The sequence below is a fragment of the Bubalus bubalis genome, chromosome 9 (genome assembly GCF_019923935.1).
Source record: "Bubalus bubalis isolate 160015118507 breed Murrah chromosome 9, NDDB_SH_1, whole genome shotgun sequence".
NCBI classification, from domain to species: domain Eukaryota; kingdom Metazoa; phylum Chordata; class Mammalia; order Artiodactyla; family Bovidae; genus Bubalus; species Bubalus bubalis.
The window spans coordinates 66,401,248-66,427,051 of NC_059165.1; the positions used below are offsets into that span (position 1 = coordinate 66,401,248).

The 25,804-nt window shown below is 37.9% G+C and overlaps 1 protein-coding gene across 1 annotated transcript in view; it reads right to left on the minus strand.

The window, feature by feature from the left end:
- Nucleotides 1-919: 919 nt before the first annotated feature.
- The window catches only part of HSPA4 (heat shock protein family A (Hsp70) member 4), a 53,496-nt gene continuing 28,611 nt past the window's right edge, over nucleotides 920-25,804 (minus strand). The window contains exons 7-19 of the mRNA XM_006065072.4: nucleotides 23,880-24,124; nucleotides 19,353-19,429; nucleotides 17,997-18,148; nucleotides 13,589-13,695; nucleotides 12,848-12,981; nucleotides 11,395-11,576; nucleotides 10,285-10,374; nucleotides 6,766-6,918; nucleotides 5,765-5,890; nucleotides 4,883-4,990; nucleotides 3,292-3,411; nucleotides 1,344-1,505; nucleotides 920-1,164 (exon numbers count right to left, since the gene is read on the minus strand). Of these exons, the coding sequence (XP_006065134.1) occupies nucleotides 961-1,164; nucleotides 1,344-1,505; nucleotides 3,292-3,411; nucleotides 4,883-4,990; nucleotides 5,765-5,890; nucleotides 6,766-6,918; nucleotides 10,285-10,374; nucleotides 11,395-11,576; nucleotides 12,848-12,981; nucleotides 13,589-13,695; nucleotides 17,997-18,148; nucleotides 19,353-19,429; nucleotides 23,880-24,124 (1,860 nt within the window). The 3' untranslated portion in view covers nucleotides 920-960. The remainder of the gene's footprint in view (nucleotides 1,165-1,343; nucleotides 1,506-3,291; nucleotides 3,412-4,882; nucleotides 4,991-5,764; nucleotides 5,891-6,765; nucleotides 6,919-10,284; nucleotides 10,375-11,394; nucleotides 11,577-12,847; nucleotides 12,982-13,588; nucleotides 13,696-17,996; nucleotides 18,149-19,352; nucleotides 19,430-23,879; nucleotides 24,125-25,804) is intronic.

The following is a 25,804-nucleotide window of genomic DNA, read 5'->3' on the forward strand; positions in this document are numbered from 1 at the left end:
ACTGTGAATGAGCCAAAAAAGAACTTAACTCTTGTCCTAAGACTTCACGCTATACCTCAAATTTACACAGAATATCTCTCACCTGAACAAGCAGGCCAGGATACAAATCTTTATACCATAATTAACAAGAATCAATCCCTCAGTTAAATTTACCATGCCTATATCCAACAATACATCTACCCAATTCTAACTTTCTGAAGAGAAAATTATTTAGACTTTGATGCTTGGGATATTAATGAACATACTTTCAGAAATATACATTCTCAGGAAGAACCTCCAGGTTTAAAATCCTCAGTTAACAACCTGCTCCAGGTGAAAGGGTCTATTTCCCCAAGAGCAACACACGGCATTTGTAATGGGAACCCCTTTTATCTGGGAAAGATGGGAAGATGGCAGGGGGCGGGGGGGGGAGAGTCCCATGGGAGCGGAGTGACATGTGAAGCTCAGAGCACACCTTTGTTGTTCTACGTTAATCTATGCCATGCTCTAGCCCTCAGAAACAGAGGGAGATCCCTCCCCCATCCCCACACCAGGCGGGGAGCCTTTGTGGCAACCTCCACAGCAGAATTTTTAAGCACAATTAAGAGTTCCTGTCATTTATGTCATAACAAAAAGTTTGCTTGATAGCTAGGTATAGCCTGTGCTATAGCTCAACTTTCTAAAACAAACTTCTCTTTGTATAAGCATGATTAAACATAAAAGGAGTGAAGCATAAGCTCAGTAAGACTAACTGGGCTTCTAAATAGTACCGTTATGAAAAAGATACAATGCACTTCATTTCTGTATCTAACTATTTAGAAGTCAAAATGCTCCATACATTACTGATATCCCCTCCCCCTCAAGTCCCCTAAAAACTGACTAAGAAATCTCCAGTATTTAATTGCTCTAGTTGATATTTAGAACAAAGTTGACAACTTAAAGCTTTATAATAGTCTGTTTTAATATAAACAACTGTTGGAATCAATCAATGTCCATTTCAGGAAGCTTCTTGTCTGAATCCGAAGGCACAGCCGTGTCTGTACCCTGCTCAGCAGCCTGAGGGCCGGGGTTGTCTCCTTGTCCATCCACTGGTCCATTCTGCTCTGCATTTTTTTGCTCCTCTTTTGGAGGTTCCACTTTGGGTTTGGGCTTTGAAATTATAGGGCTGCAGATACTCGTCAGCTCCTAGAACAACAGGAGAGAAAACAGTGGTTTTTGTAATTTTACATAGAATACTAAAATCCAAGTCCACCCTCTCTTATCCTATCCCCAAGATGTAAGCAAAGATGGAGTAATGAAATTCTCTATTAATAATACCAATACTGACTAGAAAAAACTATTAAATCTTTAAAATCATGAATTACTTTAATTTTAGCTTCAATCTCTTTTGCCTTGACAACTGGATCCATGGTCAGACTCTGCTTGTTCTGCAGATTCAGCTTGTTATTCATCCACTCCATGGCCTCATTCATGCTTTTCTCCACCTTCAGCATGTCAGCAGCATCCAAATGATCATACTGGTCCTCCTATAACCAGAAGCCAACCAGACAAGCATCAAAGAATAATACTGTCCCTACTCAAATACTGCCTAATTCTTCAGCATCTTCCAAAAAGTTACAATCTTTCCGAAAATGAAGCCCATCTAGCCTCACAAGCTATACATTCAACTCCCTAAAAGTTCAATAAAGGAAAGTAACCTTAATTTTTAAAACAGAGAAAATGCATTTCAAGGTCAAAAGGAATACACAAGGTGCAATTAAAAGGTTTCAGCAGTATAAACAACACATGCTTTACACAAAATCTTATAAATATAATTTTGCAAATAAATAAATATAATTTTACAATGCAAAAAAAGGCCATGTCATTAGATATGAGACTGGAGGTTTAGGCATCGAAGTTAAGAAACAAAATAAGTATGAATACAGTTTTTTTAAAGAATCCTTTCAGAAGTAAAATTTTAAAATTCATCTTTTTAGAAAGCTTAGTTTATTATATTTAAGTTTCTTACATGCAGATGACACCACCCTTATGGCAGAAAGTGAAGAAGAACCAAAGGGCCTCTTGATGAAAGTGAAAGAGGCGAGTGAAAAAGTTGGCTTAAAGCTCAAAACTCACAAAACTAAGATCATGGCATCCGGTCCCATCACTTCATGGCAAATAGATGGGGAAACAGTGGTTGACTTTATTTTGGGGGGCTCTAAAATAACTGCAGATGGTGACTGCAGCCATGAAATTAAAAGACATTTACTCCTTGGAAGAAAAGTTATGACCAACCTAGACAGCATATTAAAAAGCAAAGGCATTACTTGGCCAACAAAGGTCCATCTAGTCAAGGCTATGGTTTTTCTAGTAGTCATGTATGGATGTGAGAATTGGACTATAAAGAAAGCTGAGTGCCAAAGAATTGATGCTTTTGAACGGTGGTGCTGGAGAAGACTCTTGAGAGTTCCTTGGACTGCAAGGCGATCCAAGCAGTCCATCCTAAAGGAGATTAGTCCTGGGTGTTCACTGCAAGGACTGACGTTGAAGCTGAAACGCCAATACTTTGGCCACCTGATGCAAACTGCTGACTCATTTGAAAAGACCCTGATGCTGGAAAGATTGAGGGCAGGATGAGAAGGGGACGATGGAGGATGAGATGGTTGGATGGCATCACCAACTCAATGGACATGAGTTTGGGTAGGCTCTGGGAGCTGGTGATGGACAGGGAGGTCTGGCGTGCTACAGTTCATGGGGTCGCAAAGAGTTGGACACGACTGAGCAACTGAACTGAACTGAACACTGACAATACATCAAGAACCTAAAGTATAAAAGTAGAATTAACCAAACTATTAACCAAAGTCTGGGAGCAACCCAGACCACAGGCCAAATTCCAGCTCCCCCAAGAGTAACCTGGGTAAGGATTAAACCACCTATTTCATAAACGTACTGTGTAGACTTAATGGTATAATATATTTTGGAGTATCATATAGTACTCAAGAAAATGATACACACAAAGTTTATTGTTGAAACAGTCCTACAAACTAAATTATTTGTCTAATGTGTTCTAAGACCAGACTAGAGCAAGTTAAGTCACTAATGAAACATTTCATAACAAGAAAAGGAAACTGAGTAATACTGCTCAATTACTGAGTCTCCTTACTAAAGAGAAGCAGCAAATCCCAGTTCTTAATAAGGTTAAATAAAATATTATACGTCATTAACATCCAAAAAGAAAACAATGTTATTAAATAACAGAAAAAACTGCTACGAAAATGTCTCAGAACTCTACCAAAACATTAGTAGGGAAGAGGGAAAAAAAAGAAAAGATACCTTGTTTTTGAAAGAGCTGATTACTTTCATATATTGTTGGATTTGTTTCCCTAGTTCGTCAAATAATTTTGGTCTTTCTTCAGATTCCTGGAATCGCATCTTAATAGGCTGACCTAGATTCTTATTAGAAGAGAGAATATACAAATTCTTCACAGGGGAGTTTAAACTAACAAAAGCAGTATTTTTCTACTAAGATTGATTATGAATTAAAATTCATTTAATCTCTGTGTTCTATATATAAGAAGTTGAATATTTTTCCCCAGACCGTTCAAACAGTATCCTCAGGCTTCATTAGAATATATCAATTCTGTTCCATGTGGAGCCACTTCAACTTGTCACCTGAACCCTAGTTCTCAAAATACATTGGGGAGACAACCAAAAATGAGATGCCTCCTGACAGTGATATAAAACACTGTACAGAAGTACACTTGCCAAAAATATTTACATCTGTATCTTACAAAGCTTCCAGCTCTAACCATAAATTTACCAATAAGATAAAACACCACAGGGGTGAAAAGGAGTAAAATATAGACTGGGAATAAATTCTCCAGGACAAATGATTCAGTTTTTTCATCAACTAAGTAAAGAAAGAGAAACTGATGGAAGGAGAACTACGGATACAGATTTAAGAGATATATCAACACAATGTATGGGCCCTATTTGGATCCTGAGTCAAAGAAGCTAAAAATAATTTATGAAACAACTGGAACCTCAAAACTGGCTGAACACATGGTGATATTAATAGCAATGTTAAGGAATTTTTATACATGTGATAATGGTACAGCATAAGGTTATATTTTCTTTTAAATACACATTGATATATTCTGGGGTTAAATATAACCTAAGAGACTTGCTTAAAAATAACTGGAAGTGGAAAGGAGCAGAAATGGACCAAAACTGGATATAAGCTGACAATAGCTGAAGCTATTATTCTGTCTCTTTCCATGTGTTAAACAGGTCCCATTAAAAAAAAAGTAAATAAAAAAACTCAATGAGCAGGATCTCACTGGAGACTCTTAACATTCTTGCCAGAATGACAGGAAACTGCATGTGCTTACTGTCCCTGAGCAATTTCATTCCAAAGGTTAGTCAACAATGGAAAATAGTTTAGCAAGAAACTAAGTAACCAGAAAAATGGAAAAAGTTCTTGTGTACTTGCATCTTTTTCCAAACAAGAGGCCTCAACTTTTTAAATAATTCTTCGGACTTTTAACTCTGAAGTGTAACTCACTTCTTTACATACAAAACCAGTCACTTCTGCTCTATTGAGAATCGAAGCTGTATATACACAGCCCTGCTCCAACTGCACTGCCACTGCCTGTTAGAGGACAGGAATACAGCCTGTTAGTCTGTCAGGTTCTTGACGTTAAGAACACACTCAAGCTCCAATTCAGTCAAACATTTTATGTCTGAACTCAATTTTCAGAAAAATTGTTTTGTTATCATCAACTTAAAAAAAAAACAGTGAAACTAAGTGATAAAAAGTACAGCTTTTCAATCACTTTCAACCTGTCTTCATTTAACATGAAAATTACAATTTTGAGGTATTCTCCATGCAAAGTACAACATTTCGCTTTCAAGAATCACTTACTTTTAATTCAGCCAATTTATCCACGTAAACTTGCTTTGGCTGGTCTTCTCCATCCTCATACAACCAATTTTCAGTATCTTCTAGTTTCAAGGTAAAATTGTTACGGTCCTAAAGATGAAGGAAACAATGCAATTAAGTCAATCAAAAATTAGTTGATTCAGGAATAAAGAAAGTCACAATGATACATCTGGATTTTCTTTAAAACATGAGGTAGTTGGGAGATGGGGATATAGGAATCAGGACTGACACAATCTTATTTTGCTTTATAGGTACAAGGGGGCTTATTACATTATTTTCTCCACTGTAGGAGACATTTGGATATGTTTGAAAATTTCAGAATTAAAAAGTACATTTAAAAATAAGTGAGTTAATAGTAAATAACACTGTATTGAAAGCTACTAAGAGAATAAATCTTAAAAGTTCTCATCACAAGAAAAAAATCAAGTATGTGTAGTGATAGATGTTTAGACTTCTGATGGTAATCATTTCACAACGTATATAAACGTCTAATCGTTATGCTGCACATCTGAAACAACTAAAATGATATGTCAATTATACCTAAATCTTTTTCTAACAAGTGAGTTAAAATAAGCATCAGGAGAAAAGTGAGCTTTTTTTTTTTTAAAGAAAAATCCTAGGTAAATTATAGCATGCAAGTGTATCAAAAAGTGACACACCAAAAAAAAGTGATGCACAAAGACTAACCTTTAGGAAACACTTCACCAATACTACATAAAAAAAAACAATATAAAACTGCCCCCCCAAAAAAATATTTTTAATCATTTTACTGTATACCTACAGATGCAAACATCACTTGTAAGTACATTTAAGGATCCTCCCAGAAGACACAAAATGAGCAGACACACGGCGGCACATACTTACATCTTCACTCACAAACTTCTCATATTCACCACTCAGCTTGTCTCTCATTTCGTACACATATTCTTCTACTGCATTCTTAGCATCATTCCTCTCTTTCTCTAGTTTATCCTGCATGATCATCTTACCCTGTGAACAGTAGTCAGACATTCAAAAAACTGAGACAATTTCCTCTTAACCATTAAGTAATATAGTAATAAAAGTTAAGAGAAGCCTTCTTTCCAAAATCCTTTTAGTTCTGCAAATCATCCGAGAAAAGAGCTGGAAGCATCAGTCCTCAGTAAATTATGATGATCAAGTAAGAGTTTCGTGGGTATGCTTAGGAAAAAAAGAGCAACAGAAGAAATAGCAAGATGTGGAAACTCAAAAGTAAAAATAAGGAAAATGCTAAGACAAGAACTAAAACAAACTATTAGCTCACTGTCACAAGGTGGGTATAACCTGCTTGTATTACATACCCAGGAAAAATAAAAATTATTCATATAGTATAGATGCTAAAGGTTCTATAAAACTATTCTAAGACCCAATGTACCTATCATAAGAAACCTCAAAGACAACAATTAACTGAATAATTGTGCCCCAAGGTCCCAAACACTGCATCACTCACCATAACCAGAGTTACATACTGACTGGTAACAGGGAAAGAAACTAATAAACAGAACATTAAGGCTACTCTTGAGTTCTCCCACTGATCGACTTCCCTGACCCTGGCCTCAAACATCCCAATCTCTAGTGAACAACCAACTCACACACCCCAAAACATGAATGATACCTCCCCGAAATGTTAAAAGATTTTGTAAGAGAGTTTTTAGCAACAGACGTATCAGCATAAAACAATTTTGATGATGTATCTTGGGATCTATTAAACTTGTCCTCCAATACCCCAAAACGTTCAATTGTTCCCAAGCCCCACACAATGCATAAAGGTCACCAGACACAACATTTGAACACTATGGTCACATTACTGTTCTAGCTTATTGCTCTAGCAGACTTAAAATAACCACCTCATTTTCAATGTATAAGTTGAGCATCTCCCTGTCTATCTGCCATAAGAGCTGATTCTCAATTGGCAGGTCCACAGTACTGGTCTTCACTTTTGCCTTCTTGGCCTGAGGTGGTTGGTCCATCTTTTTGTCTTTTGATCCAGCTTGAGAGGTCTAAAATAAGAGAAATCATTAAGTACACACATACAGACTCCAGCTTCCAAATAGGTCATGTTTCAAAGGTTGGTTTTGCTTTTTTACTAACTTAAGTTTGTTTTCTTGTAATATCTGCAAAGTCAGAAATATATGAATAGTCAAATCCATAGAGATAAAAAGTAATGGTGGTTCCCAGAGGATGGGGGAAGAACGAATAGAAGAAATGAATTTTGGTTAGACAGATGAAAGAAGTTTTGGAAACTGATTGTATCACAGTGTGATTATACTTAATACTACTGATTTGTACACACATATACACTTATATACATACATACACACACCCACAAAAACAAACTCCCATAACCCCACCATCAACATACCATTACAATTAAATATTCTCTAACTGTCTTCCACTCTTATCTAAACATACAAACGTGCATAGGAAATTAGTAGGGAGAGGGTAATGAAATTTTTAAGGATCAGAAATACAGCAATAAGATGACTTCCAGAGTATCTATACCTATTTCAATTCTCACAAGGAGTAAGAAAGCCCATTTCGCTGTACCCTGGCCACAAAGAGGAATTCATTTGCTGTGATCTATTATTTTCATTGGGGCAATAACCTTTTCTTATACATTTATAAGGCATATTTACTCCTCCAAATTGCCTAGTCATATTTCATTCACCATTCTCTTGGGATCTTTGTGATTTTTTTACCCCCAGTGATTGACTCCTCTAGATTTTTTCTAATCTTTTATTAGTCTATGCAAGCTTTTATTTTTTAACCCATCCATCTTTCCCTTTGTGATTCCTTTCACTGCTTTCATGCTTTCAAAGCTCCTGCTGATTCACAGATTAGAAAAATATTCATTCCAGCTTTTTTTTTCAATATTTATTTCTTTTTGGCTGAGCTGGGCCTTCATGGCTGCTACACACAGCCTGTCTCTAGTTGTGGTGCAAGGGCTTCTCATTGAGGTGCTCCTCTTATTACAGAGCAGCAAGCTCAGCAGTTGTGGTGCACAGGCTTCTGTGTGATCTGTGGCATATGGAATCCTCTTGGACCAGGGGTCAAACCCATGTCTGCACTGGCAGATTTTTAGCCACTGGACCATCAGGGAAGTCCCATTCCAGCTGTTTTTAATTCTTCATCTGTAACTTTCAAATAATCTGGAATATAATGTTCTCTATGACATGAGGCAAGATTTCAAAGTCATTTCCCCACCTCCTGTCCAAATCTTACGTCAGAGCTGAAATTTATGTTATCATTTGTATTTTATTTCCTTTAAAAACAATACTATAAAAGGTGTCAGTTCCCAAGCCACCTCACAAAAGGAACCTAAATAACTCCATGAAACTTCCCACACCTCTAAGGCCTGATGGGGGGAGGAGGAAAGGTCAGGCCCACCTCATTCCTTTCTCCTCCCCCACCTTCAAGAACAAAGTAAAATAGGTATTTCTCTCCCCCACTGCTGCCCCCAACCCAGGCAACAACAGGTCTTCACCTCCGAAAAGGCCTACAAGACACTAAACATCTGTGAGCATGATTTCCTCTGTCCATTATTTTCTCTTTTTACAATTATTTGCAAAGTTAAATTAATTAAAGTTTGTTAACCGACATGAAAATGGGTACCAGACTTGAGCTTCCTAAAGGCTCTGCCAAACTTTTTTAAATGCCACAATCAGAAATACCTTAGGAGGTGAGATTATACCCTTCAATGTCATAAATAATTTGTAAGAAAAGCTGTTTTCAATGCTGATGCCAAAATTTAAACATGAAAACTGAAAAGTTAAAGAACAGGTTGTAATGCACCCAAAAATGTTACACATTCATTTCAATATTATTTACAAACTGTATGTCAATATATTATTATTTAGAACAGTATTTCAAGGTAAAGATAAGTTTCAGAAGAGTTGACAAAATTCAAAAAAATCATGTTTCACTATTAGCAAAGAGTAAGTTATGGGTAAGATGACTATTAGTAACAGCAATTCAGAAACCAGCATGAACCAATCACTAGTCAAACTAGGACTTCTGAGTGCTTTCTTCCCACATGCCATCCAGACTAAAGTTCAAAGACCATCTTGCCAAACACAATTTCCAAACACACTACAAAATCTTGCTTTAAGACTTCAAATATACTGGCAGAGAGGGGATTAGCAGCATAGTCTCATGAGTGGGACTGATGGGTGCTGCACAACCTTAGCCAAGTTTACAAGGTCTTTTATTTCCCATGGACTTCCCGAGGACCCCAAGGCTCACTGCTAACAGATTCACACTGCTTGAGACAGACATTTCAACAATAATACAGTCCTGTAATCTCAAGCAAATGATTTGAAATTTTCTCCTTTCGATTTCTTTTGTATTAGGCTACGTATCAAAAGATTGGGCCATTATAAATTACCTGGAAAACTACAATAGTAAATAGTAAGACTCTGAAACTACACTGACATGACAGAGCTACAAGATCTGCAGAAATCTAGTTTTATCACGGTGGGAAATAAAGTCCACCACATAGCTCTCAATTTCACCCCACTGCACTGAGAGCTTTTGGTCTGAAAGGAACTTAAAAGCTTCAAGGCCTAAGCGAATTTATATTATGTTAAACACTTCAATTTTCAATATTAAAATACTGATTGGTAAGGCCTTGCCCAAGGATTTTCCAGTTGAATATTTATTTAAAAAAAGAAAATCACAATATTCAGACCATTCTTAAATGGGACAATCGGTCTCATGTAAAACTGGTGTAAATCAAAAGAGCATCTCAGAATTTGAGGCAGAGGGACGTAAAGCTTCAAATTTAGAGATCAGTTTTCTGGCTTCTTGGAAACTAAAGCAGAAAGTTGTTACTTTTTTTATGAAAGGCTTTTAAGTATTGTGGAGTTGATATTATTGAGTTTTATCTCTATGCAAGGCAGAACTGAAAGACCTCTGTATTCTCTCTCTTCCTGATACACAGTGTTATAAACAGCTCTTTAGGGGAATGTTACATTGATCTCTTAAATTATAAAGACTACAACATGTCAAAATTATGAGAACTGATATAACTTTGCCTTTAAGAGTACTAGAGTGGAACTTGTCATACATTATTTAAGGAAGACTTGGAGTGTTTCATTAATGTTTACAATTTTAATATTTCTAAAGGCTGTTAAGGCAGCCTGAATATGATAAGGCAGCAACCTGATATGTGCTGAAAGCCAAACTTTTAGATTAGGGGGATTTTTTAAACAAAAAACTATTCTAAATAAATTCTATTTCAACACCAAAAAAAAAAAGGACTGTTCAAAGAAATGAAGATTTCTAATCCCCTTCCGAGATATAATATGTCAGGTCAAAACCATGTATGTAAAAAGACAGCAAATCACACTGTAAAATACAATTTATACCTCCATTTCTTCAGACTCCACCCTATTTTCTGCTGGTGTCTGCTGCTGTTGCTCTTCAACATGTGGCTCCTCCTGGTCCACTTGCATCTTCTGAAAAACAGGTCACATCGAATTCTGAAACTAGGAAAATACTAGCGAAAGACTAAAGCAACTTTCACGACACAGTGGCAAAATCACAGGATATGGAATTCCTGATAATTACCAGCAATCAGACAAACCAGACTCTAATTCCAGCTATGACATATATGTTATACTTAGAACACAGAAGTTTTCCTCTCTGGATCTCAGTTACTACATCTGTGCAACGGAGATAACATTTGCCTGCCCTTATATAAACAAGAGTGGTTACAGAACTCCATTATAAAGCCACAGCAGTACTCAGAAGTACATAGTGCGGCAATATTTAACACAATAAAATCTGAAGAGAACATGAGTTTCTCCTTGCTTCCTCATGAACACATTTCTCTCCTTACAGTAGTTTTTAAAATCAGACATTTCATCCTCAAAAGTACAACCACTGTATGCATTAGGGAAGTGGACACCTTGAAAATTCTGTTAGAAGTGCTTAAAAGAACAAAGCCTGCCAATAATAAAGATGTCTGTAGAGACCTTGAATCACACTAGCTTTCAATGCCTACGGCGTATTATAATAGCCTCAGAGGTTTTTAAAACCAACACCTACCTGGGCTGTAGCCCAGACCAACTTTAACAAAATCTGTGGGGATGAGACCTGAACATCAGTTCATGCAGTTTTATAAAGCCTTGATTTTTACACACAGTAAGGACAAGGCCCAGTGCATGACTTCAACAGATGAGTGTGAATTCTATGCTACCTATGGAAATAATCAACTGAAACCAGCATTCTCCAGTAATCACAAAAGAATCAAGAATAACTCAAATTAACAAGCGCATGGTCTAAAGGAGGAAGCCAACTATGTCCCATTTCTATACAAATTCCATATAAGACTTCGTGCTAGTTCACACATGATGGGCTATGCATGCAAACCTACTCTCAGCAGCTCTGTCACCCTATTTGCTAGAATTTCTAGACAAGTGTCACCTCTGAGCCATTATAAATGGCCTAAAATGGTATAAAATTATCTAGATTACCTCTTCCTCCTTTGCATTCTGATCTGTTTCCATCGGTTCCTCATTTTCCTCAAACTTGTGCACTTCCACTAGAGAGGCACTGGACACACTGAAAATGCCATGGACATTCACTCGAACCTTGACTTTCACTTTTGAACTGGAGCCATCAGACTGAGGAGTGACTTTCTGAACTGAGAACTGAGCTAAGGACGTATGAAACACAAAAGAGAACACGTAACCTAAGAGGATGAATTCAAACACAAATATATGCCCATACTGCCAGGTTATGTCCATTTCTCAGTGAAAGGTCAGCAGCACGATACTTCAAATAAGCAAACTGGGCACTCTTAGAATCTTAATACATCATCAGATTTCTCCTTCTTCTTTCACATATAACCAAACTTTTAATCATCTTCTCCCAATTAAGAACTCAAGTATCTCCTAACTCTTCAAACATGTCCTTCCCTCCAGTCCCTTATCCCAATTCATCTTTATATGCTGCTGCTGCTGCTGCTAAGTCGCTTCAGAGTAAATTCCTAGAACAGATTGGTCACATTTTCATCTACTGAAAACCCCAAAGATTCCATATTGTCACTTATTAAGAAACTGCCATTTCTAGATTCAGTTACTATACTAGCGTTTTGCTCATGTTTTTAATGTCATAAAACTCTGTAAACTATTAATTATCATGTTTATTTCTGTTTTACAAGTGAGGAAAACGCAGTAGGTTAACTTTCTAAGCTTCTAAGTGCCATTCAGGATGTTCCTAATACTTTACGCATGTATAGTTCTGTAATTATCATTAACTCTAGATTCTCTCTCCTCAACTGTTATTATTTCCAGATACTAAGTTTCTCATAGTCAATAAACAATGAAGACAACATGGTTCCATAGCCTATGACTGATTATCACAATCTGCTAATAATTTTTCTGTGTACACCTAACTCTATGTTAGGGTCAGAATTGAATACTTTCAGTAACCAGCATCACAGTATGCACAAAGTATAACAATAAATAATGTGCATTAACCAAGAACTACAGCCCAGGGAATTCCTTGGTGGTCCAATGGTCAGGACTCCATCATGCTTTCACTGCCAAGGGCACAGGTTTGATTCCTGGTCAGGGAACTAGGAACTCATAAGCCACATGGTGCAGCCAAAAAATTTTTTAACTGATTAAAATTAATTTTAAAAATCTTATTAAAAAAAAAGAACTTCGGTCCACAGGAGGAGATCCAATTAAATAATGACCATCCTGCTGGTTCGGAACCTGATAATAAAACTGAAAGGTTTTTTTGTACATGTGATTTAAAGTATTCAAATTTCAGTATATTATATTCACTTTGCTATTCCCATTCTGAAAGGTTTTTTTGTGCATGTGATTTAAAATACTCACATTTCCGTATACGATACTTGCTTTGCTATTCCCATTCTCCCAAGTACACAATTTTCTTAATTCCCAACTCTTTACTTACCTATAGCAGGATCTGGATAAGGCAAATCTTGAGGAGAGCTATAATAAGCCTCAAGAGTGAAAGGTTCCTTTCTATAAAATGTGAGTACTTTAGAGAAAGGAGCAGCATGATTTTTTGAAAAGACTTCACAGTCACTGAATGGAGGAAAAAAGACAAACACAAATTTAAGACATTTCTAACACTTTTACCCAGGTATTCTAGTTTTGTAATTATTGTACAACTCTAGTTACTCTTCTCAACTGGCATCATTTCTAGTTCATAAGAGTTTCCAAGAAAAACAAAAAATGTAAGTGTGTTTATGTACAGTATCAGTTTTAAACACACACACACACACTTCGACATATGAAAGTAAAAGTTAAAGTGAAGTCGTGTCCGACTCTTCGCGACCCTGGGGACTGCAGCCTGTCAGGCTCCTCCGCCCATGGGATTCTCCAGGAAAGAACACTGGAGTGGGTTGCCATTTCCTTCTCCAGGGGATCTTCCCAACCCAGGGATCAAGCACAGGTCTCCTGCACTGCAGGCAGACTCTTTACCGTCTGAGCCACCAGGGCACATAAAAGGCACCAATTATTTCAGCAGGATCAAATAAACAAAATTAATAAGGACACAAACTTATTCTGATGAGTAAAGTAAATAATCACTTTGCTTCATGCACTATAACATAAGAGATTTGTGTAAGCTGAAACAGAGTATTTACCAAGACTTAACTTGTTAAGTACAAAAATCATTTAAAAAAATTACCTTGACCCTTCTTCAGCTGGAGAATTCCATCTCAGAGATATTGAATATGGCACTACATCAGTGATAGAAAATTCTCTGACTTTGAAAGCAGGCGATAAGATTGCACACTAGAATAAGAATTTTTAAAAACTCCATTTGTCAAATAGGCTTATGAACTATGTAAGACCTATAAGAAAAATGACTTCAGAAGAGCATCTACTTACATTAATAATTTAGCAGTATCTAAATAAGTGGTGACGACTCTTTGTGACCCCATAGACTGTAGCCTACCAGGCCCCTCTGTCCATGGGAATTTCCAGGCACGAGTACTGGAGTGGCTTGCCATTTCCTTCTCCAGGGGATCTTCCCAACCCAGGGCTTAGACCCAGGTCTCCCACATTCTAGACAGACGCTTTACCATCTGAGCCACCAGGGAAGTCCAAATAAGCGGTGAAGTCACTCAGTCGTGTTCGACTCTTTGTTATCCCGTGGACTGTAGCCCACCAAGCTCCTCCATCCATGGGATTCTCCAGGCAAGAATTCTGGAGTAGATTGCCATTTCCTTCTCCAAGGGATCTTCCCAACCCAGGGATCGAACCCAGGTCTCCCGCACTGCAAGCAGACACTAACCTCTGAGCTACCAGGGAATGTTAACACAGACACACTGAAATCATACTCACAGAAAACTAGTCAATCTCATCACACTAGGACCACAGCCTTGTCTAACTCAATGAAACTAAGCCATGCCCGAGGGGCCACTTAAGACAGGCGGATCATGGTGGAGAGGTCTGACACAACGTGGTCCACTGGAAAAGGGAATGGCAAACCACTTCAGTATTCTTGCCTTGAGAACCCCATGAACAGTATGAAAAGGCAAAAAGATAGAACACTGAATGATGAACTAACTCCTCAGGTCGGTAGGTGCCCAATATGCTACTGGAGATCAGTGGTGAAATAACTCTAGAAAGAATGAAGAGATGGAGCCAAAGCAAAAACAATACCCAGTTGTGGATGTGACTGGTGACAGAAGCAAGATCCGATGCTGTAAAGAGCAATATTGCATAGGAACCTGGAATGTCAGGTCCATGAATCAAAGCAAATTGGAAGTGGTCAAACAGGAGATGGCAAGAGTGAACGTTGACATTCTAGGAATCAGCGAACTAAAATAGACTGGAATAGGTGAATTTAACTCAGATGATCATTGTATCTACTACTGCGGGCAGGAATCCCTCACAAGAAATGGAGTAGCCATCATGGTCAACAAAAGAGTTCGAAATGCAGTACTTGGATGCAACCTCAAAAACGACAGAATGATCTCTGTTCGTTTCCAGGGCAAACCATTCAATATCACAGTAATCCAAGCCTATGCCCCAACCAGTAACACTGAAGAAGCTGAAGTTGAATGGTTCTATGAAGACCTACAAGACCTTTTAGAACTAACACCCAAAAAAGATGTCCTTTTCATTATAAGGGACTGGAATGCAAAAGTAGGAAGTCAAGAAACATCTGAAGTAACAGGCAAATTTGGCCTTGGGATACAGAACGAAGCAGGGCAAAGGCTAATAGAGTTTTGCCAAGAAAATGCACTGGTCATAGCAAACACCCTCTTCCAACAACACAAGAGAAGACTCTATACATGGACATCACCAGATGGTCAACACTGAAATCAGATTGATTATATTCTTTGCAGCCAAAGATGGAGAAGCTCTATACAGTCAACAAAAACAAGACCAGGAGCTCACTGTGGCTCAGATCATGAACTCCTTATTGCTAAATTCAGACTGAAATTGAAGAAAGTAGGGAAAACCACTAGACCATATTCAGGTATAACCTAAATCAAATCCCTTATGATTATACAGTGGAAGTGAGAAACAGATTTAAGGGACTAGATCTGATAGATAGGCTGCCTGATGAACTATGGACTGAGGTTCGTGACACTGTACAGGAGACAGGGATCAAGACCATCCCCATGGAAAAGAAATGCAAAAAAGCAAAATGGCTGTATGGGGAGGCCTTACAAATAGCTGTGAAAAGAAAAGAAGCGAAAAGCAAAGGAGAAAAGGAAAGATATAAGCATCTGAATGCAGAGTTCCAAAGAATAGCAAGGAGAGATAAGAAAGCCTTCCTCAGCGATCAATGCAAAGACAGAGGAAAACAACATATTGGGAAAGACTAGAGATGGGTCCCTGAGGGTCGGACACGACTGAGCGACTTCACTTTCACTTTTCACTTTCATGCATTGGAGAAGGAAATGGCAACCCACTCCAGTGTTCTTGCCTGGAGAATCCCAGGGACGGGGGAGCCTGGTGGGCTGCCATCTATGGGGTCGCACAGAGTCAGACACGACTGAAGTGACTTAGCAGTAGAGATCTCTTCAAGAAAATTAGAGATACCAAGGGAACATTTCATGCAAAGATGGGCTCGATAAAGGACAGAAATGGTATGGACCTAACAGAAGCAGAAGATATTAAGAAGAGGTGGCAAGAATACACAGAAGAACTGTACAAAAAAGATCTTCACAACCCAGATAATCACGATGGTGTGATCACTCACCTAGAGCCAGACATCCTGGAATGTGAAGTCAAGTGGGCCTTGGAAAGCATCACTACAAACAAAGCTAGTGGAGGTGATGAATTCCAGTTGAGCTATTTCAAATCCTGAAAGATGAGGCTGTGAAAGTGCTGCACTCAATATGCCAGCACATTTGGAAAACTCAGCAGTGGCCACCGGACTGGAAAAGGTCCGTTTTCATTCCAATCCCAAAGAAAGGCAATGCCAAAGAATGCTCAAACTACCACACAATTGCACTCATCTCACACGCTAGTAAAGTAATGCTCAAAATTCTCCAAGCCAGGCTTCAGCAATATGTGAACCGTGAACTTCCAGATGTTCAAACTGGTTTTAGAAAAGGCAGAGGAACCAGAGATCTAATTGCCAACATCAGCTAGATCATGGAAAAAGCAAGCGAGTTCCAGAAAAACATCTATTTCTGCTTTATTGACTATGCCAAAGCCTTTGACTGTGTGGATCACAATAAACTGTGGAAAATTCTGAAAGAGATGGGAATACCAGACCACCCAACCTGCCTCTTGAGAAATCTGTATGCAGGTCAGGAAGCAACAGTTAGAACTGGACATGGAACAACAGACTGGTTCCAAATAGGAAAAGGAGTACGTCAAGGCTGTATATTGTCACCCTGCTTATTGAACTTATTTGCAGAGTACATCATGAGAAACGCTGGGCTGGAAGAAGCACAAGATGGCATCAAGATTGCTGGGAGAAATATCAATAACCTCAGATATGCAGATGACACCACCCTTATGGCAGAAAGTGAAGAGGAACTCAAAAGCCTCTTGATGAAGGTGAAAGAAGAGAGTGAAAAAGTTGGCTTAAAACTAAACATTCAGAAAACGAAGATCATGGCATCTGGTCCCATCACTTCATGGGAAATAGATGGGCAAACAGTGGAAACAGTGTCAGACTTTATTTTTGGGGGCGCCAAAATCACTGCAGATGATGACTGCAGCCATGAAATTAAAAGACACTTACTCCTTGGAAGGAAAGTTATGACCAACCTAGATAGCATATTCAAAAGCAGAGACATTACTTTGCCAACAAAGGTCCGTCTAGTCAAGGCTATGGTTTTTTCCAGTGGTCATGTATGGATGTGAGAGTTGGACTGTGAAGAAGGCTGAGCGCCGAAGAATTGATGCTTTTGAACTGTGGTGTTGGAGAAGACTCTTGAGAGTCCCTTGGACTGCAAGGAGATCCAACCAGTCCATTCTGATTTCTTTGGAAGGAATGATGCTAAAGCTGAAACTCCAGTAGTTTGGCCACCTCATGAGAAGAGATGACTCACTGGAAAAGACTCTGATGCTGGGAGGGATTGGGAGCAGGAGGAGAAGGGGATGACAGAGGACGAGATGGCTGGATGGCATCACTGACTCGATGGACGTGAGTCTGAGTGAACTCTGGGAGTTGGTGATGGACAGGGAGGCCTGGCATGCTGCGATTCATGGGGTCACAAAGAGTCGGACACGACTGAGCGACTGAACTGAAATAAGTGGTTTTATAAGTGTCTGTCATTTGTCAAATCACCCATTAATCTAGCTATTCCTTATTATTTTTCCATTAATCTCAACCTTTATTTAACTGAGGTATAACACTACTTCATGTAACAAATATGCCAAATTCATGTAGTATTTCAGGCCTACTTATGTTTCTAGTAAATTCTTTCATCTTATTACATGTTATATAGTACAAATAATTCCATTTATGAAGGCCACCTCTAGTATCAATTTTAAAACAAATGTTTCAGAATCTTACATCTAAAATCAGGAGCTAGTCTCAGACTAGCTGGATACATTAGCCACTGCTGGACTGCTACAACAACCTGTCAGTGGCTGCCTGTGAAAGAAAGCAAGCTCACCTGCAATGCACAGCCTCGAGTAACAGCTTCATCAGCATTTAGTGTTGTACTGATTTCTTTACCAAAAAATTTGCTGATCTTCTCTTTCACTGCAGGGATTCGTGTTGCACCACCAACTATCTCCACTGCATAAATATCTTCTTTCTTTAACTCTATTTAAAAACAATTAGAATAGACATTTAGATTAAAAGAATCTTTCAATTCGTGTTTTACAATGAAACAAAAGAGCAATATAACATCTTATCACAACAAAATAATTCACAAATATTTAAGAAAACCCACCACCACTCTTCATCCCCTCCACAGTAACATACACACACACACATAAAAGTGTGTGCCATTTGGAAGGAGGTAGTTGTATTTTAATGCTCAAAACAATGAGGGCAGGGTGGCACAGCAGTACTGAGATTTAAGAGGTGAGGGTGAGGAATATCTAAAGTCCTATATACTGCAGAAGTCCTGCAATCTCAGAAAGACTCACACCAAGTGTTAAAACACCAATAGTTAAGCTAGTCATAAAGAAAATAAAAGGCTGACACAAAGTGGTAAGGAAGTTCTGTCTGACCCAGCCTGACAGGCCTGTGTGGACTAAGACTAAGTAGACTTCAGGATACAGTCTGAGAGTATCAGTCGAGGGACCTCAGGGCTCTGCTGGCTCAGATTACGACACAGGGTCAGTCTCCTCATAACAGAAGGAAAGAGGGTACCACCCAAGGCTCTGCTGTCATTCATAAAATACCTCTTAATACCACCTGGCTTCCTGCTTACATTTTATGCAACAATCTGTTGAGTGACAATCTGTTGAGAAGGGCTATTTAAAGAAATGGGCTGTACCAGTATGAAAAGAACATACATTTGTCAAAATCCCTCCATTTTCATATCTGAGCCTGTGTCAAGATCAGAGTACAAGAGTGGACTCTAGGAAAAGGTCTGTCAAAGATTTGGGAAACAACAGTAATATATTCTTAAATCAAACTTCTACCTTTTACCCTGAGATTAAATTAAGTATATGGTTATCATATCCACCTCCTTCTTAGTCAACAAGATTCACTGACAGAAAATCCCACAAAACTACCACAGCAACATTGCTAAAGATAATTTTTACCACCATGAAATACCTAAGACATTAAACCCATCTTTGAATCTGTCTGAATTATGTTTCTGGGGAAAACTATTAAGACTTTCCCAGATACTACTGGAGGTACTGCAGGGAGAAGATATTGGTAAAAAGAAGTTTAATGTAGCACTGAAGTAGTTCATACAATGAAAACTGGTACAACTGGGGATGGAGGGGTGGGGAGAGTTAACATTCTCCAAACAGCCCAAGATGAACAATTTAATCACAAAAATACTTACTGGCCTGTTCCAAAACACTACGAAGCGGTGGCTCCACTCTAGCTAAGAGATCATCACACATCTCCAGAAATTTGCCTCTATGAAAAAAAAACAACAGGTCAAGTCACAGTCCACTTTTATGTAGAATAAATAACTATAATCAAACAGACATAACAAGCACTGGCAAAGATGCAGAGAAACTGGACCTCATATACATTCTTGGCAGGAACATAAAATGTTACAGCCACTTTTGAAGAGTTTGGCAATTTCTCAACATATTAGTGGAGAAGGAAATGGCAACCCACTCCAGTGTTCTTGCCTGGAGAATCCCAGGGACGGGGGAGCCTGGTGGGCTGCCGTCTATGGGGTCACACAGAGTCGGACACGACTGAAGCGACTTAGCAGCAGCAGCAACATATTAAACATGGTGCTCCCCTATGCCCCAGCAATGCCACTCTAGGTGTTTCTCCATAACTGAAAACATGTGACCACACGAAACTCTGCACATAAATGGTCACACCAACATTATTCACAAGAGGCAAAAAAGTGTGAAAAACCCTAATATCCATTAACTGTATTCAGCAAAAAGGGAAGAAAATAATAAAAAGGACTGATTACACACTGAAACGTGGATGAACTTTGAAAACATTATGCTAGGTAAAATAAAGCCAATCACAAAGAAGACATATTATATGACTGATCCCATTTATATGAAATTATCAGAACTAAATCCAAAGAGACAAAGTAGATTAATGACTGCCTAGGGCTAAGGACAGGAAGAGCAGATGGGGAAAGACAAGTTACTGGGTAAGGGGAATCTTTTTCCCTTTAACTAATGCTTTATTTTTTAGACTGGTTTTAGGTTTACAGAGGGAGAAGGCAATGGCACCCCACTCCAGTACTCTTGCCTGGAAAATCCCATGGACGGAGGAGCCTGGTAGGCTGCAGTCCATGGGGTGGCTAAGAGTCGGACACGGCTGAGTGACTTCACTCTCACTTTTCACTTTCCTGCACTGGAGAAGGAAATGGCAACCCACTCCAGTGAGAATCCCAGGGATGGGGGAGCCTCGTGGGCTGCCATCTATGGGGTCACACAGAGTCGGACACAACTGAAGTGACTTAGCAGCAGCAGCAGCAGCAGGTTTACAGAGAAATAAACAGAAAGTACAGAGAATTCCCATATACCTCTTACTCCCAACTCAGTTTCCCTATTAGCATCTTGCATTAGTAAGATACATTTCTAACAACTGATGAGCCAATACTGATACATGGTAGTATAAATTAAGGTTCTACATAATTTGACAAATGGTGCAAGTATTCACCATTACCGTACCGTACTGAACAGTCTCACTACTCTAAAAATCTTCCATACTCTATTCATCCCTCCCTTCCACTGAACCTCTAACCATTGATCTTTTTATTGTCTCCACAGTTTTCTCTCTTCTAGAATGTCATATCATTATCACATAGAATGCCATATACAATGTCAAATATTTCTAGGATGTCATATAGCTGGAATCATACAGCCTTTTTAGACTGACTACTATTGCTTAGAAATATACATTTAAGATTTTCCCATGTCTTTTCACAGAACAATAGCTCATCTAGAGTTTCTTTATGAGGTGATGAAAATATTCTAAAACTGGGTTGTGGTAATGGTTGCACAATTCTATGAATATATTAAAACCCACTGAATTATAAATGTGTTAACTTTTACAAATTACATCTCAAAAAAAGAAAAACAGAAGAGGTATAGAATGCACCCACCAGAATGGCAAAAATTCAAGATCACTAATACCAATATTGATGAGGATGTGTAGCAACCAAAATCAAGTTTAAAATGACAGTTTTGTTCCTAATATCAAAAAAGTGGAAAGAGTTGAGTCCAGTAGTAGGAGAAAACCTAAGTCTACAGCGTCACACTAGGCAGCAATACACAAGGACAGATGATATATGCAACAACTAAGTCAGGGGTCCAAACCCGGGCCACAGACCAGCTCTGGTCCTCGGCCTGTTAGGAACCCGGCCACACAGCAGGAAGTGACTGGAGGGCAAGCTTCATCTGTATTTACAGTCATTCCCCATCACTCACATCACTACCTGAGCTCCACCTCCTGTCAGATCAGCAGCAGCGTAATAAATGTAATGTTCTTGAATCATCCAGGAATCATTCCCATCTTCCCTACCCCCAACATCTGTGGAAAAACTGTCTTCCACAAAACCAGGTCCAGTTGCCAAAACAGTTGGGGACTGCTGAACTAAATGAATCTCAGTTTCATGTTGACCAAAGAAGTCTTACACAAAAGACGAAATACTGTATGATTTCATTTACACTTCTAGAAAAGGTAAACGTAATCTATGTCCGTCAAAATAAAAGACCTTATCAGTGGCTGCCCTTGAGGATGGAGCCCTGAGAAAACTTCTAAAAGGATGGAGAGTAGTGGTTTGTAGGATGCATACAACTGTCAAAACTCAGCAAATGACACTTAAAACTCGAGCATGTCTTTATGTAAAGTAAACCAAAAACTACAAACATTAAACTCTGGTTAATACGCATACTTAAAAGTGTCTAGATAGATGGCTTTGAGATGCATCAAAAGATAAAACTGATGGGTAGACAGAAGGACGGACAGATCAATGGGTAGGTGAAAAAACAAGTAGTTAATATTATCGGTAGAGCCTAAGTGGCAGGATAAGAATGTTCACTGTAAAATTCTTCCACTTTTGCTGCATATTTGAAAATGTCCATAATAAAAACATGAAAAACGAAGTACACAGAGCATTCTAGAAAGACAGCAGTGGCAGAGGTCGTTCCTTTTTATAAAGTTTTACTGAAATTTAAATTCACATACAATAAAAATGACACAAAAAGTGTCGTATTTAAAGTGCACAATTCAATGCCTTTTAGTATATTCAGAATTGTGCAAGCATCACCACTATCAATTTTAAAACATTTTCATCACCCTAAAAGAGTATTTTTACCGCCATTAACATTATTCTTCCAACTCCACCAAAACCCTAGCCCTAGGCAACCACTCATTTTGGACATTTCATATAAATAGAATTAGACAAAATGTAGTAATTTTAACTTATTTCCTTCCTCTAGCATAAACTCTTCAAGGTTCATTCATGCTATACTATGCATCTATACGACAGTTTTTAAATTGCCAAATAATATTCTATTATATGGACATATATTTTGTTTATCAGTTGAGTTTTGTTTATCTAGTTTATCAGTTGATGTGAATCTGGGTTGTTTCCATTTTGGGGGTATCATAAATAGTGCTATGAACATTTGTGCATAAATTTTTGTGTAAATGTGTTTTCAGTTCTCTTGGATATATACCTAAGAGCAGAAATGCTGAATCATATGGTAACTCAGCATTTTACTCATTTTTATGTGAAATAAGTATTTCTGAGCTTTTAGGAGGGAAGTGAGCACTTCCATTAGAGATGCACTGGACATACGGAAAATAGTTTGGTGATTCCACAAAAATCTAAGTATATAATTACCACATGACCAAGCAATTCCACTCCTGGCTACACACCCAAAAGAAATGAAACAAGATACTCACACAACTTGTGGTGAACGTTTATAAAGCACTCATCACAAAAGCTAAAAGGTGGAAACACAGATGTCCAGTAATTGATGAATGGATGAATAAAATGTGATATGCCCACACAAATGGAATATTACTTGCCATAAAAAGCAATGAGGTACAAACACATACAACATGGATGAACTTAGAAACATTAAGTTAAAGAAGCCAGACACAAAAGAAGCCAAACATATAGTGTAGGATTCCACCTAATACATTATACAAACACAAGAAAGCTACAGTTTAATGAAAAAAAAATTAAAATGAAAACCATCACTTCAAGTAGACAAGAAAGGTGACTACAATCTGGTTACTAGGCACAGTAATCTAATTCTGGCAGACTAGAAGCAATTCTGATGCCCATCTCAACATTCTGAGCATGGCTCAGGCCACACTTTCCCAAACAATCCATAGTCGTCTTTGAATTCTACCAGTAAGTAGAGTTCACATCCTGAAAAAAATCCACGAAACCCGACCTGGTAACGGACACATTCTGGGTGTTTCTAAGGATAACCCTGAAACATCAAATTACCCAGAATTCTTATCATGTCATACAAAAAGACCTGTTGTCTCAAGTGATACTGAATTACTCAAAAACACAATTTCTGAGTCAATGACTAAAGCAAATTCCATATAATTCTGCATTAAAGCACTCTGCCCTGAATTTATGAAAACTAGTGACTCACGTTTAACACAGGCACATGTTGAAGAACTGCCAATTTCTTGGAACATTCAATTAACCAATTAACCAGAACAAACCAATTAGTTGAAATTATTTGAATAATCAAACTCAGCCTTCACATTAAAGGCAAGATCCTGAATGGGCTCTAATTTTTACCTACAAAATCTGAAGTTGTAACAATCATAATAACTTCAACAATTAGATAATTAAGGCTAATATAGAGAAACACCACAGTTCAGTTTACCATCAAAATATTAATATGGTTACCTATTCATAGTTCCAGAAACATCAACATCATTCATAAAACATTCAATGCTCAAAGGAAGGTCTGAAGCATTTGCACTCATCAATTTCTTGAGTTTCTCACACTCCTGAGACAGTCGTAATAATGCACGGATTTTGGACTTTATGTCTAGCTTGTATTTCTTTCCAAATTCTTCACAGAAGTGATTTACTAGCACCTCATCAAATTTTCTGCCTCCCAGTGTTGTATCAAATGCAGTGGCCAGAACCTTTGAGAAAAGATGATAATTAGTTAAAAAACTAACCAATTTAAAATTTTATCATGACATATATTTAACTGGTAAACTTAATAAAAAGGTGGTAAGGGACATTAAGGTCGAAACAAGGCAATGTTCATATGTCATTTAAACAAGGTTACAACCACTATGAAATGAGACATCATAACCCTCAATTTACAGATCTAGACAGATCTGACAATCTATAGGTCACAAAGATATTAAGTGGTAGAAGTAGAATTCAAAACCCAATCTCAATTTTAAAACCTATGCCTTCCCCACTACACCAATCTGACTCCAAACAATAATTATAATTCAAGAGCCAATACACTAACATGTCATATACAGTTCTAGTCTTATCTCTACCACAAAACTGCAAATAATACCAAAGGCTTATTTAGCTTCATGCAATTTACCACCAGAAAATATGCTAAAGCCTTAACTCACAGTAATCTGTTTCTATTCAACATAGAAGACTATAATTAGGTTGGGTTATCCTTTTCTAAATCTCTAAAGGAAATCAGAAGATCTAATTAAGATTCAATAATAGAAAACTGGCTAAGTGATGACCAACACCCTCAAAACTATCTCTTCAAAGAATGTTAAATGTCCTCAGGAAGTTTTTCTTAGTGAGTGATCTCATGAAAGAAAGAAAAAAAAATACAGAACTGAGTACAGTTCTGTGTAATTCCAATTTTGTTTTCATAAATGACTAGAATGAAATATATCAAACTGTAGTAAGATCATAAATGTCTTTCCTTCATACATATATGTTTCCAAATTTGGTATGATTCTATAGTAAGTATTTTGATAGTTAAATTTAAACTGTAATTGGAAAACTGACAAGTGACAGCTGATAGTGAAGCAAATACTAATACACATCACTCTGACTCAAAGACAAGGCTAAATTACAGCCAATACCTGCTGTCTAAGAAGTGAGACTATAAACTGGAATTTAGAAATAATCCTATTATAGATAAAAGTAAAGCTTAAACACTGAGAATAACACTTGGTCCATCATTTGTATCTGTAAAAATCATGATCCTCTTATTTCCCAACCATCCCCAAGATCTGCTTTATATTAAAAAAAAAGGGGGGGGGGGACAAATCAGAATATAAAGCAGAATCAAGTCCATTTTTCAAAGAAACAAGGGACTGTTTCTTTGACAAACAAAGAGAAACTCAAAATACCCTTCAAATCGAAAAAATACTTATTCTGGGATAGGTAGTTCCATTGGACCAACCCCCAAGTTGGGGGAGCAGAAAGCCAATTTAGAGCTGGCAGCAAAAACCCTGATACAGAACCCAAGTAATTAAAGCAAATATGCAGATTATCCTTGGTTTTTAAGTACATTCTAGATAAAATCACCAAGCTAGAAAACTGATTTTATGTACCACTGAGGAACTAGCAAACACTATCAATCTGACTGTGACCCACAAAGGAAAAAAACTTATGGTTACCAAAGTTAACCACAGGAAGCTGAGGGGGAAGGATAAATTAGGAAGATGGGATTAACACGCCTATAAATAAACTAGAGAACCAATAAGGACCTACTGTATAGCACAGGGAACTACACTCAGTATTTTGCAATCTTGTAAATGTCCCTATAAGGAAAAAAGAATCTGAAAAAGAATTTACCAATATATGTATAACTGAATCACTATGCTGTAATA